Source organism: Rhinoraja longicauda, chromosome 35, assembly GCF_053455715.1.
Source record: "Rhinoraja longicauda isolate Sanriku21f chromosome 35, sRhiLon1.1, whole genome shotgun sequence".
NCBI lineage: Eukaryota > Metazoa > Chordata > Chondrichthyes > Rajiformes > Arhynchobatidae > Rhinoraja > Rhinoraja longicauda.
In genome coordinates, this window is record NC_135987.1 from 9,920,476 (window position 1) to 9,937,776 (window position 17,301).

Consider the following 17,301-nt stretch of genomic DNA (forward strand, 5'->3'; position numbering starts at 1 on the left):
TTTTTTTTACTATGCACGAATCCAAAGAGAGAAATGTGTATCTGTATTAGGTCTGGGTTTGCTTTCGCTCACATTTCCAAGTGTTGATAAAATAAATGGAAGGAAAGAAATGGTATTGGTAGGAAGTGTGAGTGTGTGAAGAAGCAAAGTTGGAAAGGGGTCTTGTGTTGGAGCAGGCTGTGAAGGTTGAGGAAGGGATTACAAGTAGGAAAGTCCAAATGAGTTTGTTTTGTTGTCTCTTGTGAATATGTGCAATCCTGGTAATCATATTATTTTATTGGCAGGTTTACTTGCATGTTAAATTTCCCTACTCTTCAATTATTTGGAACAATAAATTTAAATAAATAAATGGTCAAAAGTAAACTTGCCATATAAACTGTGCAAGCACATGTGGTACAGAAATGTTCATATTTACCATGGAGCAAACCAGTTTAAAAAATATGAAGGATTGTTATAAAACAAATTTGGGTCATTTGATACAACAAATGGCCAAACTGGATGAATTGTCTTTTATGTGGCCATGAAACCTTTTAAACAGTTCAATTTGTTTAATTTAAAAGGACCTTAATGCTAGATTTACTTTATTAAAATCGCAATTATTGAAAAATAAATTAAGTGAAATATTGCTCAGTAAATGAAAGAATAATCATATTCACAATTATTGTGACAGCATATGCAAATGAATGGCAATGAAGTTAATTTTCATCAGTGCTCGTGTCAAAGGGGTGATTAAGTTGCACATGCACATTGCCGGTTCCATTGCACATTCCATTGTCATAGTGAGGCCCAGCGCAAGTTGGAGGAACAGCTTTTTATATTTTGCTTGGGCAGTTTACACCCCAGCAGTATGAACATTGACTTCTCTAACTTCAGATAGTTCCTCTGTCCCTCTCGTTCCCCTCCCCCTTCCCAGTTCTCCCACTGTCTTCCTGTCTCCTACTACATCCTATCTTTGTCCCACCCCCTCCCCTGACATTAGTCTGAAGAAGGGTCTCGACCCGAAACGTCACCCATGCCTTCTCTCCAGAGATGCTGCCTGTCCTGCTGAGTTACTCCAGCATTTTGTGCCTACCTTCGATTTAAACCAGCATCTGCAGTTCTTTCCTACACATTATTGTCCTTGCCAGCTGCTACTAAGTCTCTAACTATACAATTCTTTTGCCTTGTTGGATGAATGATTTATCTCAGTCAAGAATAGATATTCACAATTGGTCCAAGCCAGCAGTGACTGAATTAGCAGAATCAAATAGATATGTGGCTAGAAAACAAAAACAATTTATGCTAATCATTTAATGCTTCTCTTATACAGGTCTGTGGCTCCTTCAATCAGAAATACCACAAAAAATTCCTATGCACTGCTATCTGGCTGCTAGTGGCATTCTTAGTGATGTATACGATGGCATAAAGTTCTTTGGACAACGAGCCGTAATTAAGCACAAGCAGATATCAGCTGTAGGCCTTATAAAGAGAGTACAGAACATTTTTTTAACCTAATTTGAGCCCCACTTTAAAAGGGTCCATTTGCCCTGGTATTCTGATCAATGTTTATCGCTCGGTGTCCAAAACTAATCGGCTTTCATCCAGTTAACTTGTTGCTAGAACCTGCTGTGCTTAAATGGCATAAGGATGTTGTGGAAGGATTTTGTTCACGTTAAAGTATTGCAAAAGTTGTAACAAGAATGTAGGACATAATTTTTCAGTACAATCTGAGGAATTTGTCAACATTTAACTGCGATTGTAACAGAAATTGGAATCGTTTGCAGTTGCAAGCAGTATCATTATAGCCCATTAAAATGTGCTGACTGTCCTCTGGATGGAAATTACTGCTGCAGTATAAGATGACCATCATATCCTATCATTTTTCCTAATTTAGCATAAAATACGAGAGTCCTTGATGGTGAATAGCAATGAGCGAAGGGCAGAGCTGGCAGCTCAATGTCGCAGTGTACAGATAGTGCAGGCGTGATAGAGATGCAGCTAAGAGCGGGGGGTGAGGGTTACCTTTTTGATCAGGGAGGACATAACCACGGTGCTTGAAAAGGATATTCTTGGAGAATCATCCATTGAGGTGATATGGGTGGAACTTAAAAACAGGAAGGGAATGATCACTTTTATAAGCTCCCAATAGTGTTGTGGGAATTCGAAGAGCAAATGTGTAGTGAGATTGCAGATAGCTGCAAGAATGACAAGTTGGTGCTTGTGGGAGATTTCAACTTCCATAATATTGACTGTCTCCCTTCGTCTCAAGCCTTTGGACATGATGGAAAGCTTCCACAAACTTTTCCTTCTTTGATATACGGAGGTACCTACTGGAGAGGGCACAACATTGGATAACCTCTTGGGGAAAGAGGCAGTGTGACTGCCTGACAGTGGAGGAGCACTTTGGGATTAGTGACCATAAATCTAATGGTTTTAAAGTAGTTATGGAAAAGGATAGGACTGGTCCAAAAGTTATTGTCTTTCATTCAAGCTAGGCTGATTTTGGAGGCATTAGGCAAAAGAGATTTGCCAGGATGTTGTGTGGATTTGCAGGCTCAAGTTATAGAGAAAGGCTCGATAGGCTTTTTCCCTTTGAAGCATAGGAAACTGAGGAAAAACCTTATTGAAATTTAGAAAATGATGAGGGGCATGGATAAAATGAATGCAGAGTCTTTTTCCAGAGCAGTTGATTCCAAAACTAGAGGGCATTGGCTTAAGGAGAGAGGTGGAGAGATTTAAACAGGATCTCGGGGGCAACTTTTTCACTCGGTGCATGGGCCATATCTATCACAAGCTGCCAGAGAATGAAATAGAAGTGGATACAATTAAGACTTTCAAAAGACATTCTGGAGAGGAAGGGTTTGGAGAGAAAGGGTTTGAAGAGAGAGGCTATATGCAGACAAATGATGATAGCCTAGAATGCCAACTTAGTAGCATGGACAAGTTGGGCCAAAGGGCCTCTTTCCATGCTATATGGCTCAATGACTCCTGTAAGAGAATCTACAATATGATAAACTTGGTTGCTTACTGATTTTGAAGACAGGTTCTGAGGGAACACGTGGGTAATTTTAGCTTTCCAGCCATGAAGAACAGATGAGGGGGATTGATTGATTAAATTGAAATACACAATATGGAAACAAACTCTTTGGCCTTCAAGTACGTTCATATCATCATATCATATATATACAGCCGGAAACAGGCCTTTTCGGCCCTCCAAGTCCGTGCCGCCCAGCGATCCCCGCACATTAACATTATCCTACACCCACTAGGGACAATTTTTTACATTTACCCAGCCAATTAACCTACATACCTACGTTACTCATAATTTTGTTCCAATCCTTGATAAAAGCCTAGTTAACGCTGATTTTCTGATTAATCGGACTTTGTATTCAAACTGTCGTACTATAAACATAATTAATCAGAAAATCCTCAAGTTCAGAACACTTTGACTTGCTACATTTGCTCTGATGGACTGTGACTTGATGTGACATGGAGTGGAACATTTAGTCTTGCATGAATCAACATCTTTGACCATTCGAGACAAAAATACAGTGAGACCTGCAGCCCTTTTGATCACCTACACTAGAACCCACTAGTGTGGATGGTTTTGTGAATTTGCCCTGTTCCACTTGTGTCCTCTGAAGAAGTGAATAACGTTAACGTTGCTCAGTCAAGAATGATCAAACTTCTGGTAGGTCACTGGTTCTATCCCGCAGATCAATCTGATGGCATGTATTCTAATAATGAAACCTTTAGTCTTGACTGTACATCCAATCAAAATTGATAGATTATGATAGATTATCATCGAGTTCTTAGCATGTTATTGGGCATTTTACACGAGGAGAGAAAATCCAAAGATTTTGTGTTTAAAAGCAAATTGTTAACCTCAAAAGTCTGCTTCAATTTCAGGAGCCAATTTGTACATGGGGAACATCCACACATGACAATGCAGTCTTGGCCAAGCAAAGTGCTTCAGTGAATTTGTTTTGTGAGAAATATCAGTCAGCGGTCTCTCTTCTGCTCTTTACATAATGCAGTGGGACATGTCTTAGATCATGGGATAGATGTGAAGGATTTCAGTAATCAGGCTGCAGTTAATCTTTACAAATGATTGGCACCAGTTTGCTAATTATATTATGGCCAACTTCAAAATTGTTTTGCCACAACCCAAGAAGAAAACCTAAATGAACCTTGGATGAATTTCCTGCAGAGTGTAATATTGTTCTTAGTACTTCTATCTCAGTGCATTATTGAAGCATGATTTATTTGATTTGGCATCTGACTGCTTAAAATAAATTATTTAAGGATGTGGAAAGTTATTTCTTCTAATCATTAACTATATGTATTGCAATCTGGCCAATTTAAGTTATTCTAGAGTAAGTCATCAAAGTGCATTGCTATACCATAAATTACAACGCATAATGATAAGAGCTTTCAGAAGCCATTGTATTTCACATGTGGTAATCTGCACTGTTTCAGATCCTCTGGAGTTCATTGACGATTCAAATCTCACCTTCCCTGAGGTTGGTAGAAAACAACTGAACAGACAGGAAAAAGCCAAGGAAAACACCAGAAAAATATTCCATGGACCTAAACGGGTAAGCATTCCAATCTGCTGGTATACACAGTTTCCTTTGCGCCCATGCTTATTATCTTGATTGGCTGAGTACATGTTTAATTTTTTAACAACCGCATTAAAATTTAATTTACAGTTCCCATTTCTTGAGAGCATAGTGGCAAAGTTAGGCCATTCCGAGCTATGAATTCATGTCATCTAAGCAAAATTAGGCCATCTGGCCCATCAAGTCCACTCTGCCATTCAATCGTGGCTGATCTATCTTTCCTGCCTAACCCCGTTCTTCTGGCTTCTCCTCCTAACTATTGACACCCGTACTAATCAAGAATCTAATTAAAAAATGCCCAAAGACAGCCTCCGTAGCCTTCTGTGGCAATGAATTCCACAGATTCACCACCCTCTGACTAAAGAATTTCCTCATCTTCTTTCTAAAGGTTCGCCCTTTTATTCGGAGGTGGTGCCCTCTGGTCCTAGACTCACTAATGGAAACATCCTCTCCACATCTACTTTATCCGGGCCTTTTATTAATGAGTACGTTTCAATGAGATCCCCTTTCATCCCTTCGTACGTTAACCCAATCATCCCTGGGATCATTCTCATAAACCACATCTGGACCCTTTCCAACACTAGCACATTGCTCCTCGGATATCTGCTCTCAATACTCTGTGGTCTGACCAGTGCCCTATTAAGCCTACACCTGTGTACCTCTGAATAATATCATGTATTTTTCAGCCTTCCACAAACTGGCAATGATTTCCTTTAAAGTTCAATAACCCTTTAATATCAGCCTTGAACGTACTCAGCATATGATTAACTTTAGCTCACTGAGGTAGAGAATTTCAACGTTCTATAGCTGTTATAAGTGTCAGAAGACAGCAAATATAAGCAGCAGTGACCCATTCAGTCCTTGGTGTTTGCTCCACATTTCACTTGTATTATGACTGATCTTCACCATGGTACCATTTTACTGCACTAGAACCCCATCTACCTGCACTGTAACCCATATCTTGACTTCGTTTATGCATATCATTTTCTCTTTAGTGACAATGGACAAAATATTGGTGTGCCCTTGGAGAGCTTGAGCTGTACAACTCTGACTCCAGTTATTGTCATATCCTCTGGGTAAACTCCTTCACAGAATCTACTATCAAAAAAGTTTGAACAAGATTCCTTTTCTTTATTTGAAGCTCTGGGAAACATTGGACTAATGTATCCAACTGCTTTTCCACGCATCCTTACCATGGCTTGTATGCTGAGAGTGAAGGTTTCTTGTATGCAAATCCCTTTATCCTAAGGCCTAGCATACTTTTTCATTTCCTACCTCCCTTGCTGTTCCAGCATGTTTGTGATTCACCGTACAATGTTGTCTCCTCCACCCCACCCACACCACCACCACATTTCCTATCACTGATGTGGGTTGTAAAATGTCCATGACGTAACCACAAATCATTATGGTGACCCACTAGTTACAGCATGTAAACCTGAAAATGACCATTTCTACTGTATTCTTCATTGCATGCTGAGCTATTATTTTGAAAATCCAAATATAATGCATCCAGGTTTCTCTTTCTGTTGCACTCTTATAAAACTTGAAATTTACCAAATGCCTATTTCCTTTAAGTGTTTACTCAATGGTCCTTCACAGCTTGGAGTCTCCTGCCAATTGGTGAGTGGGAGAGCCTGTTAAACAGCTCTGAGTATGCTTCTCTTAGCTAAGGATAGATATTACATGTCTGTTCCTTGACCAGCCCTTCAGTCAATCAGTTGCAGGTCATGTTAGTCATTGTACAGGAATCATTGAACTGACATGAGACCGTGTAGAAAGGCAAACCAGTAAGATTCTCAACCCAGCAGTGCAATTTCACTCCACCTGTTAGGCTTCTGCCTTTGTTTTTCTAATATCAGTGTCTACCAACTGTTTTACACATGCTGAGTCAGACCAGTCAAATCGTGACTATGTCCCAGTTCTGAGTCAGCAGCTCTCGTCTCTTGAACATGCGTTGAAAACGTTGACTGATGGAAATAGTTTCACTATTCCTGCGGTGTTTTCAAATCTTTCACCACTTTTGCTGGCTCATCAATCCCTGGCTGGTGAAGCTGGTGCCTTCCCTCATCGTCCTGGTGCTGTTGCATAATGGAATCGGTGCTGGAGTATGAGGGAGCAGCAAAGATTAAGGAGGGATCAGTGTCTCATTGACCTTTCTGAAATTGCCAACTGGATGGGGTGGAAGGGAATAATCAGCTGTTGCTCTGGAGTCTGTTAATCATGGTTTTGATTTCAGAATTCTTCAGACTACAGCAGATTCAGCTCTAGCATTGCCTGAATGAAGGCCTCTGTGGTCCTGCCAAGAAACCTTGTGTTGCTATGTAAACAGAGCTGCTTGCTGCTGTTAGAGGATTAGTCTTCATAGTTCTCAATGCAAGATCAAAGTCGCGTGTATTCATTTAGATTTCTGTTTGCATTTAGTAAAGCCGTTGTTAAACCTCTTTCACCGAAGAAGCATCTTCACTGGGAGTTATCTATGCTGCTGATTTCATGTTTTTAGCATTGGAACGATGAGAGAATGTAACTGCTGAATGTTTATGGTGAGGGAGTAATTACTGGGAAGTTGTCGTTAAATATTGTATCTGGTCATTTGTGGGCAATGAAAGTTGCCAAATGCCTTTCATAAATATTTGTTCAACATTGCACTTTATGAAAGGACCGGCAGCCCTTCTCAGTTTGGCCTGCATGCAATTATCAGATCAACGAAGAGCAGACCCTGCAAAGCATTGTGACGCACCTTGCAAAGTAGAGGGATGTTATTATGGAGCACACTTGAACCAACTTCATAATGGGCAATACCAAGTGAGAAGGTAGGGTTAATGACATGCTGCATTCAGACACTGGAAGCATCCTGTGGAGGCTGTGCTATACTCTGACAAGAGCCACTTCATTGATAAGTGCGCAAAGTCCATTAGTAAATGGCTCCAGGGAGTTGTAATATTAATTGCTGTTTGGGATGTGGGAACATTTTTGAAATTCATTAAGGATTGAGTGCCTGCATGGTTGTTCTGTGCTTTTTTTATGTAGCTACAGTTAATGGAATATTGCAGTGCCAAATGTTGAATCTCTCTTGAACTGCATGCAAATAGAATTACACAAACAAAGCTGCAAAAAATTAAGAATTATTCTGATGTCCATTCTACTTGTGTAATCTATGCATTCATTATCCTGCTGCCATGGTATGTACCCCTCCGGTGCATAGCCTGTATATGTACCTCAAGCTTTTTTTCTGGCGATTATCTGATTGAAAGTGATGAAATATGTGAAGCATAAGTATGGTATTGGGGGGGAGGGGGGTGGGGAGTGAATCAGTTTAGTATGTTTGGGTTTTGCAAAGTCTTTGACATTCCTCATTGAAAACTAGGGAGTGGGAGTTGTGAATAGCCAGGAGAATCATGTTATTATCACCATCTATGTGGTTAAATGCATTTTGAGAGTGCATTCTACAATTTTAAAGTGCACTCACACTTTTAATGTAGGAATACACAGTCACACGCTTTGCTACCCACAGCAGCAATATGGAATTTGTAAATAGACTGGTTGAGGAGAAGTGTGCTGGCCTGGAGAAAGATTAAACATGGCTATTTGCTCGGCTAGGAAAAGAAAATGCAGTTAATACAGCGGATTTGCATTTGAAAATCTAGTTTCAGTTCAGATCAGTTTATTGTCTCGTACCAGAATGTAATGAAATCCCTTGTTCACGGGCAGCACATAGAGTAAACAGTGTACTTAGAGTAATGAATAACAGATGCAAAACAGTTTTTGTAGGGTTTCAAAATATTGGGTTTTCAGGTTTTGGTCCCATATTCTGCATTTAATTAATTTAATTAAAATCGTTAAAAACATTAGCGAGGCAGTGGTGCTGGTTTCTGATGGGCACGGTGACGGACTCACCACCCATTCCTGTCCTCCATACAGCTGGCAAGCTCCTCTTTTGTCTCTACATATGCGTCTTCCATCAACGTCTTCAGCATCGTCTTGTTTGGTTGACCTGGGTTCCGTCTTCCATGGGTGGGTTCCCACAGCACAACCTTGTTTGCTGATATTTCTGGATGGCGGTGGCAATGACCAGCGAGCCTCATCCTTCTCAACCTGATCTTCTCGGTCAGAGGTGGAATCTCCCCATAGAGCTGGGCGTTGGTGGTGTGGTCCCTCCAACTGACATTTTGAACTTTTCTGAGCATTCGGGTGTAGATACCATCGAGAGACTTGGGCAGTGCTCGAGTGAAGAGTCCATGCCTCACGTCGGTACAAAAATATTGTCTCCACAGTTGCATGGAAGAATCTCAGTTTGAGACCCGTAGACATCCGAGACATCCAGATTTTCCCCATGTTATTGAGGGTTTCCCATGCGAGAGCTTTCCGGACCTTGATGTAATTCTCCAAGCTCTGCATCCTTGCTCCCAGGTGCTTGAAGTCCTCCACTTTCTTGAGAGATGCACCCCCACTGGTCTTAAGAGGCTCATGGTCACCACCGTTGAACGCCATGTGCTCCATCTTCTTGGCATTGAGGTGGAGGCCCGCTTTTTCGCACTCTGTCTCGACCCTGCCGAGCAGCTCCTGTGCCTCCCCAATTTGGGCTGACAGCAGGACGATGTCATCAGCGAAGTCAGGGTCTGACATGTTGACTGACCCGATTCTTCTCAAACATCGGAGTGATTGTGAAGCCGAGGTCCTCGTGTTCCCTGAGCGCCTGCCTCATTGCATAATCAAGGACAAAGAGAAAGGGTGCCAGCGTATCTCCCTGTAAGAACCCCGCGAGGATTTTGAACACTTTGCTCTCACCATCCGGGGTGACAACCTGGACCATGGTGCCCAAGTGCATATCCTCAATGGCGCTCAGGAGACGAGGAGGGATACCATAAGCCTTCAAAATCCTCATCATTTTGCATCGATGAATCGAGTCAAACGCCTTCTTGAAGTCAATGACGGTTAGGACGGCCGGCAGGTTGTTATTCTTCACCTCAATGATTCTTTCCGTTTCAAGTGTTGTTAATCAACCTTGGACATGTTTGAGAATTTTGCTGACGATTTAGTTGGTTGGCAAGTATGAATACAAACAGAAAATGCTTGAAACACTCAGCAGCTCAGACAATATATGTGGGGAACCTTTTTCTTTTTCCCAGTTCTGATGAAGGTTCCCTGATCTGAAATGTTGTGTTTCTCGTTCTACAGATGCTGCCTGACCTGTTGAATATGTCCAGCATTGTGGTTTTTATTCAGGTTTTCAGCATTTGCAGTTTTTATTTTATTTTCATTTCTAGTGCCAGTTTTGGTTTGCGGTAGCCATTTAATGTTAGGATGTAATACTACGTGAACTGGCAGTGTAACTGAGACACCCAGAACTGCAGATGATAAACACATGCTGCTGCATTTATTTGAAGTTGTCAGAGGGGATTGTGACTCGGGGGGATTAGAGATGAATAAATGTATTTCCTCTATCATCTGCAAGGTTTAAGAAAATTGGCAGTGGTTGCAAACTTTTATTTCTGTCCTCACTGGATGTACTGCGATCTTAAGGATTTGTGTGTGATTGACTGACTGACAAGTATTTTTGCGGAAACCAATACAGGCGCAGAGGTTGCAGCCCCGAGAGCATTATAATCTTCAATTATGTCGCAGAACAGGAGGCCATTTGGCCTTCCAAGCCAAAACACCATTGTGGACAAGACACAAAGTGCTGGAGTAACTCAGTGGGTCAGACAGCATCTCTGGTGAACATGGATAGGTGACATTTCAGGTCGGAATCCTCCTTCAGACTCAGAAGAGTCCTGACCTGAAATATCGCGTATCCATGTTCTCCAGTAATGCTGCCTGGCCCACTGAGTTACTCCATCAATGCCTTTTTTGTAAACCTGATTCTGCGGTTTCTTGTTTCTACCATTGGTGACAATCTATTTTGTTCTAAGCTGTGCATTTCGCTCTGCTCAGATGAATGTACTTTAATTGTCAAGAATGTACGAGCATTTGCGTAGTTTGTGTGTGAAGCTTGGATCTCTAAAGATCCTAACCTCACACATACTAGGCAAATCAAGTAAATTCTCATTGTTAAATTTGCATTTTAATATTCCTTCCACCTCCAATTTCTTTTTCTATCATTGCAGCCAGCTAATGCTCAGTGTTTAAACAATAACTTGGAACTTTGTACAGAAGTAAATGTACTAAATATTTTAGGCTATTTATGGAACTGGTTTTCAGTGTAACATGGATGTTGATTGCTTGTGCCATGGTTGTCTTTCTGGGATAAGAAAAGCTTAAACAGGATTTTAATGTTTCAAATAAGCGAAAAAACCCTTCTATGATAAAGTGAGGTTTGCAAGATTTGAGCGGTGTATTTATACATGGCTGTCATTAGATGTTGGGGTGATTGTGTCTCATTTCTCTCTGAGTTCTTTGTTGAAAAGAGAATTGATATTGCAATGGTCTGTGCAGGCATTTCCCAACTTGTGTATTAGGCGACTTGTGTAAACTGGCACTTCTGTGGACATTTCCCAATAGGTGGTCCTGTTTCCTGAATGACCTTTGTTATTGCAATGGGGGGATAGTGAGGGATTCTCCTCCATTTTATGGATATAAATAAAAGCAAGCGTCACCCGTGCTCGGTACTCTTCCAGTTTCGGGCACTGTTGGTGTAACACTGGGAAGGCATGCAGGAACATGGGAGGTGGTGGAGAGCAACTCCTGGCGGAGTCACCGATGTCTCCCACAAGGTACACCAGCGAACCCTTTTGCACCGGCTGCCACACCATCTGGTTGTTGCGGCCCACGTTGTCGTTCCTGGTTGATAGCACTTTCTTCAGGCTGCTGCCACCAACAGGACGTGCTCAGTTCCTGTCAGCCGTTGCTTTGTCCGCTCCCGCCACTGCTGCCTTGTCTTTCCTCCATGATGTGGAAAATGGCGGTGACACTGGGGTATGGAAGTGGCAACAGTGGAGGGGGAGTGGCACAGTCAACAAAGCGACAGCCGATAGGAAGAAGCGGCGACTAGTGAGAGATGAGGGAACCCCCCAGTGACTGAACGCGTCCTGTCTGTGGTTGCGGCCTGAAGAAAGCGCTGTCGACCAGTGGCTACAATGTGAGGCACAACAACAGCCGAGTTAATAGGATGTTGTGGCAGCTGGTGAAGCAAGGCTTACAGGTACAGACCAGAGGCATTGGCACCTAGGTTTAAGTTGAAACAACACAAAATGCTAATTCAGTCAGAAGATGCACCCTGACCCAAAACGTCACCCATCCACAATCTCCAGAGATGCTACCTGACCTGCTGAAGCACTCCGGCACTGTTGTTGCTCCTATTAACCAGCAGCTGTGGTTTTTAAATTCTTAAGCTGAAGCTCTACCTAGCTTTAAGGTGATTTCGACCTTTGTAAAATTTCACTTGCATATGGGTTTAAGGAATGTAACCCTTGTGTAAGTCGGGGAGTGTCTGTATGTAAATCAGGTAGGTACTAATACTACATGCATGGGTAAATCTTAATGGTTCACATCACTGCAGTGGCGCAATTAAGTCTTTATATGGATTGGCTTAAGAAAAACCTGTCAACAAATGTGTGCGCCGGTTTATGATGAGGCTTGGCTGGAATAAGTAGCTCATCCCACGAGCAGACCCTGACAGTGTGACAAATGGACATGTCACTGCTGAAGCTTTGCTCTGTCACAGCCAGTTTTGCTTTGCCTGTGACAGAGCAAAACTGGCTGCGTTTTTCTGTCAATTACCAGCAGTCCGCCGGGCAAACTTTTGACCTTGTCAGAACTGATGGTGTTAGCCTAAAATTTTGGAATGAGAATCTTGGGCAGCTTGTATCAGCAAGGTGGCAGTATGGAGGTTCAGTTCCTGAGGCTCAATGATTCAACCTGCAGCAATTTGCCAAGGAACCATCGTCATGTAAATTTTACTCCTTTGTCGCAGGACGAGAGTCAGGTAATTTAAAACTGTGGTAGATGGATGTTTATTTTTGCTGAATCGCTGGAATTCTTTACCAACGAGGGCAGCGCATTAGAGGGATTTGAAGTGGAGATGGGTAACTTTTTGAGCAGGGAATTAATTAGACTATATTCACAAGTAATCTGCTCCTACTCTTATTTCCTGTGTTCCTGAAAAACGCATGTTTCTCAATAAGTACTTTGGTCTCGGGTCAGCAAAGGAATGTTGGGAACATCTAGCCCGGCTTTAACTTTAGCTGCAAATCAATGATTCTCACAAATTAAATCTTTCTAAAGTGCATTGATCACTCTGACATCCATAAAGCGGTTGCTGGTAACTGTATATGATCCCAAAAGAATGGTGTCCAGTTCATTTTTTTTGTATTGTTGTGTGAGGGAGAAATGACCGGTTGCGTCATCTAATTTGAGATCTTTGGTATCTGCCAAAACCAGCTTCATTTAAAAAAAATCCACGTGTGGTGTGCCAATCTGTAATATAGAGTGTGCAATTTGCCACTGAGCTGGCTGTCAAAAAGAACGGTTTAAAATGCTGCAGTAGAGCATGAGTCTGCAATTTTCTAAACTTGGAACAGCATTAAGTCACTCAGTGTCACATGTGACAAGGGGCTGGACAAATATGTCTGTCCTAACCTCCTGCCCCCTCCAAATAACAGCAGGAACAATTATTAAGAACACCACATACTGCTCAAATGCCAATTTCCCTCCAGTTCCTGTTGAGTTGTCACCATGGTATTGAAACCATAAATTTGTGACCTGAAGTTACTGAACATTCTCTGAACCTTAAACCTACCTGCCCCATATGTACATTGGGCATTGTATTCCACTACTCAAGTAGACATTATCAGCTATCATGCATATTAGGGAGCAATTTACAGTGCTGTATTAACATATCAACCGATGGAATGAGAGAAAAGCAGGGAACTTGGGGACCCCCTCTTTGTCGCAGGGAGAACATACAAATGCACAGATAGCACACTGCAGTTCAAAAGTTCAAAATTGAAAGTTATTGGAGCTGCGAAGAGCAGCTCTACAAGCTGCACAAATATTAAGTCGAGTTTGCCATAGGCACAATATGTCACTCTAACAATGCTTGGCATGACCTGGCATCCAAATGGCAATTACTTTGGTAATCAGGAAATAGTTAATTGGGTTAATGCACAGTCTTTTACCAGAGTAGGGTAATCAAGACCCAGGGCAGGTAGGTTTAAGGTGAAAGGACAAAGATTTAATGGGAATCTGAGGAGCATCTTTTTCCCACAGAGCGGGCTGGGAATATGGAACAATCTGCCATAGGAGGTAGCTGAGGCAGGTACCGTAACATTTAAAAGACACTTGGATAATAATAATAATAATAATAATGCATTACATTTATATAGCGCTTTTCAAACACTCAAAGACGCTTTACAGGGATATGAAAGGTTTAGAGAGATATGGGGCAAACGCGAGTAGATGGGTCTAGTGCAGATGAATGGGAAAGTTGTGCCGAAGGGCCTGTTTCTGTGATATATTATTTTGCCTATATTTTTTCTAACAATACTCCAAAGTGCTTTTACTTAATGTCTTTGGTAATAAGTGATATGTCTGTGGAATAAGGAATAATAAATGATCTGTTGCAATTAAATGTTCCATGTTACTTGCATTCTACTTGGTGAATCTGAGACAAGCAGTAGTTAAATGCAGTCCAATCCTGCTTTCAAATTTATGTCATTATCTGTAGACACATTATTCCCCTCCACCTACAGCAGCAAACCTGTAATGACGCAATTTAAAAGTAATGAAAGTATACTTGGTGAAAATGCTATTGCTGTCCTCCGTCACCAACAAATTAAAAAATAGTGAAGACTTTCTGCAGAGTTTATTAAAAATGTGTGAAAGATGCCCAAATTCTTGGTTGCAGACAGACTGATGATACATGGTCATTCTTGCTATAGCAAGCAGATCAATTCAACAAAGATTACTTTAAAGCCATCATTTAACTGCTTAAAGGAATGTAATGCTGATGCTGAAAATCTAAAATAACCAAGTAGAACAAAATAGAAAATCTACATTTAAAATTTGTATCAACAGCTTTGGGTGAAGCGCCAAAAGGTAATGATGTAGCTTAATTCAATCGTTTTTAGAGGCCACTAAAGACATTGTGGCGTTGTTTGATTTTGCATGGGGATTAACATTTTTGCCTGTATTTTGGGGATCATTTTAAGTGCAAACAGTTTGGACTTTTGCCTTTAATGGTGAGGTTTTCTAAAGGACAGAAGTTGCTGTTGCCCACTGTCAGGGTAACAAAATCTTGTATTGTTCCAGCCTTTCAGTTAAGTTTTAGGATTGCATCCCACAATACCTTTTGTTTAGTGCAATGCTTTAAAGAATTTGTAAGTAATCCAGGAACTGAACAATGTTCTTCAGAGGAGATGGTTTGGATAGGAAGAGAAATCATTAAAAAATTTGCATTTGTTTGGTCTCTGTCATGATGGAGCATTTTACAGTCAGTGAAGTCCTTTTGAAGTGTTGTCACATTGTAATATAGGAAATGTGACAGCCAATTTGCACACAGCAAGTGTGATAATGAACAGAGGGTGTTATTGTGATGATAATTTGAAGCACAAGAGGGAGTTAGCCCGGGGCTCTTTGAGATGACGCCATGGTGTTTTTGTGCAACTGAGAGGGCAATGATGTGAATAACAGGATATGTGGATACTGGAGAAAGGGGGATGCATGAATGCACTCAAGATGGCCAACTTGATACAACTTTCAAAATGCAGGACTGGAGATTCGAGTGTGCATATACCCAAACCATGGTGGTTGACGTAATATTGAGAAAGCCGTGTAAAAACGTTTAATGTCCATTGCTTTAACATGGAAATGAAAAAGAGGTGTCCTAAATATTTACAAAATCTACGTCAATGCTCAGTTAAATGATCAGTTGGAGAATTAGATTCAATATTTAAGGATGACAAAAATATGTCAAATGGTACTACGGAAAATGGAAAATCTGAAATAATATAATCTTAGATATTTTTAAGGGAGGTGGTCACACAGAGAATATTTTTTGATAAAGAAAATGTATTCTAGTAGTAAGATTGTAACCACAGGGAACAGTATTAAAGTAATTATTTCTTTAAAACACCTGACATGGAGTAACTTTCATATGCAGCAAGCAATGAATTAGTTGAAAAACAATGAAAGCAAAAAAAGTTGGTATTTTTAAGAGTTTTGAATAAAAGCGTTGGTCTGGCTGTTGAGAGAACGCTCTCTGCGCACAGTCCCGACTGGAAACGTAACCTATTCATATTCTCCAGAGATGCTGCCTGACCCTCTAAGATAACCAGCATGTTGTGTCTGTATTTATGTTTGATCTGATTGGGTAGCATGCAAAACAAAGCTTTTCACTGTACCTCGGTACATGTGACAATACTAAAACTAAACACCACCTATTGTGCACGGGCTATCAATATGTGAATTCAATCATAACGGAATCAATAATTCCATCATGTTAATCTAAAATGTAAAAGCAGTGTTCTTGGCTAATGAATTCAAATTTTGCAGTTCTGATGGCTCCTCATATTTTGATTAAAGTTCCTTGATTATAGTTCTTGTTACTTCATTGGCGTGTGAGTACATGTCAGAAATCATTTTGAATGGCCACTTCAAATTCCTGGGCATGAAAACTTATCATGGGCCCAGCATGTAGATGTAATGATGAAGAAGCGTGTTGGCACCTCTACTTAGAAGTTTGGCATTTCTCAGAACACTCTTACAAGCTTCTGCAGCTGCACTATAGAAGGTATCCTGACTGGTTCCATTATGTTGTGTGCTGCCCTCCTCTATTGGGGTGTGGTGCTGCCTCAAGGATGTGGTACTTATCATCAAGGATCTCCACTATCTGAGCCATGCCTCCTTCTCACTGTTACCATCGGGTAGGAGATGCAGAAAGAAGCCTGAAGCACCACATCAGGTTCAGGAACAGATATTTTCCACAATATTACTGTAAAGCTGTTTATCCCCAATACAACCTCGACTACAGAAGGCTACAGTCCACCTCTTGCACTAACATGGACTTTTATTCTTATGTTCATAAGTTCTCGAACTAGAAATCAAGACTACTCTGCCATTCAATCATGGCTGATCTATTTTTCCTTCTCAACGCCATTCTCCTTCCTTCTCCCCACAACTCCTTACACCCTTACTAATCAGGAATCTGTCAATATCAACCTTAAAAATATCCATTGACAGACTCCAGCCGCCTGTGGCAATGAATTCCACAGATTCATCACCCTCTGACTAAAGAAATTCCTCATCATCTTCCTAAAGGAACGTCCTTTGATTCTGATTCTATGGACTCTGGTCCTAAACTCTCCCACTAGTGTAAACACCCTCTCCACATCCACTCTGTCCAGGCCTTTCACTATTCGTTCGGTAAGCTTCAATGAAGTCTCCTCTCATCCTTCTAAACTCCAGCGAAGAGAGGCCCAGTGCCATCAAACACTCATCATTTGTTAACCCACTTATTCCTGGGATCATTCTCATAAACCTCCTCTGGACCCTCTCCAGAGCCACAACATCCTGACACCAGTACTAATCAAGAATCTATCTATTTCTGCCTTAAAAATATCCATTGATGGCCTCCACAGCCTACTGTGGCAAATAATTCCACAAATCCACCAGCAGCACCAGGGTTTATTGAATTGAATGAAGGAGTGTGCAACCAATCCACCCAGTGACAGGTTTGGCCCACATCCAGGGCTGTTCAGACCATAAA

General features: G+C 41.2%; 1 protein-coding gene across 3 annotated transcripts in view; it reads left to right on the plus strand.

Moving 5' to 3' along the window:
* The window catches only part of LOC144610075 (wings apart-like protein homolog), a 149,364-nt gene that overhangs the window by 61,763 nt on the left and 70,300 nt on the right, over positions 1 to 17,301 (plus strand). For all 3 annotated transcript variants that reach the window (XM_078428601.1, XM_078428602.1, XM_078428603.1), the window contains exon 4: positions 4,459 to 4,577. In XM_078428601.1, coding sequence (XP_078284727.1) covers positions 4,459 to 4,577 — 119 coding nt within the window. The remainder of the gene's footprint in view (positions 1 to 4,458; positions 4,578 to 17,301) is intronic.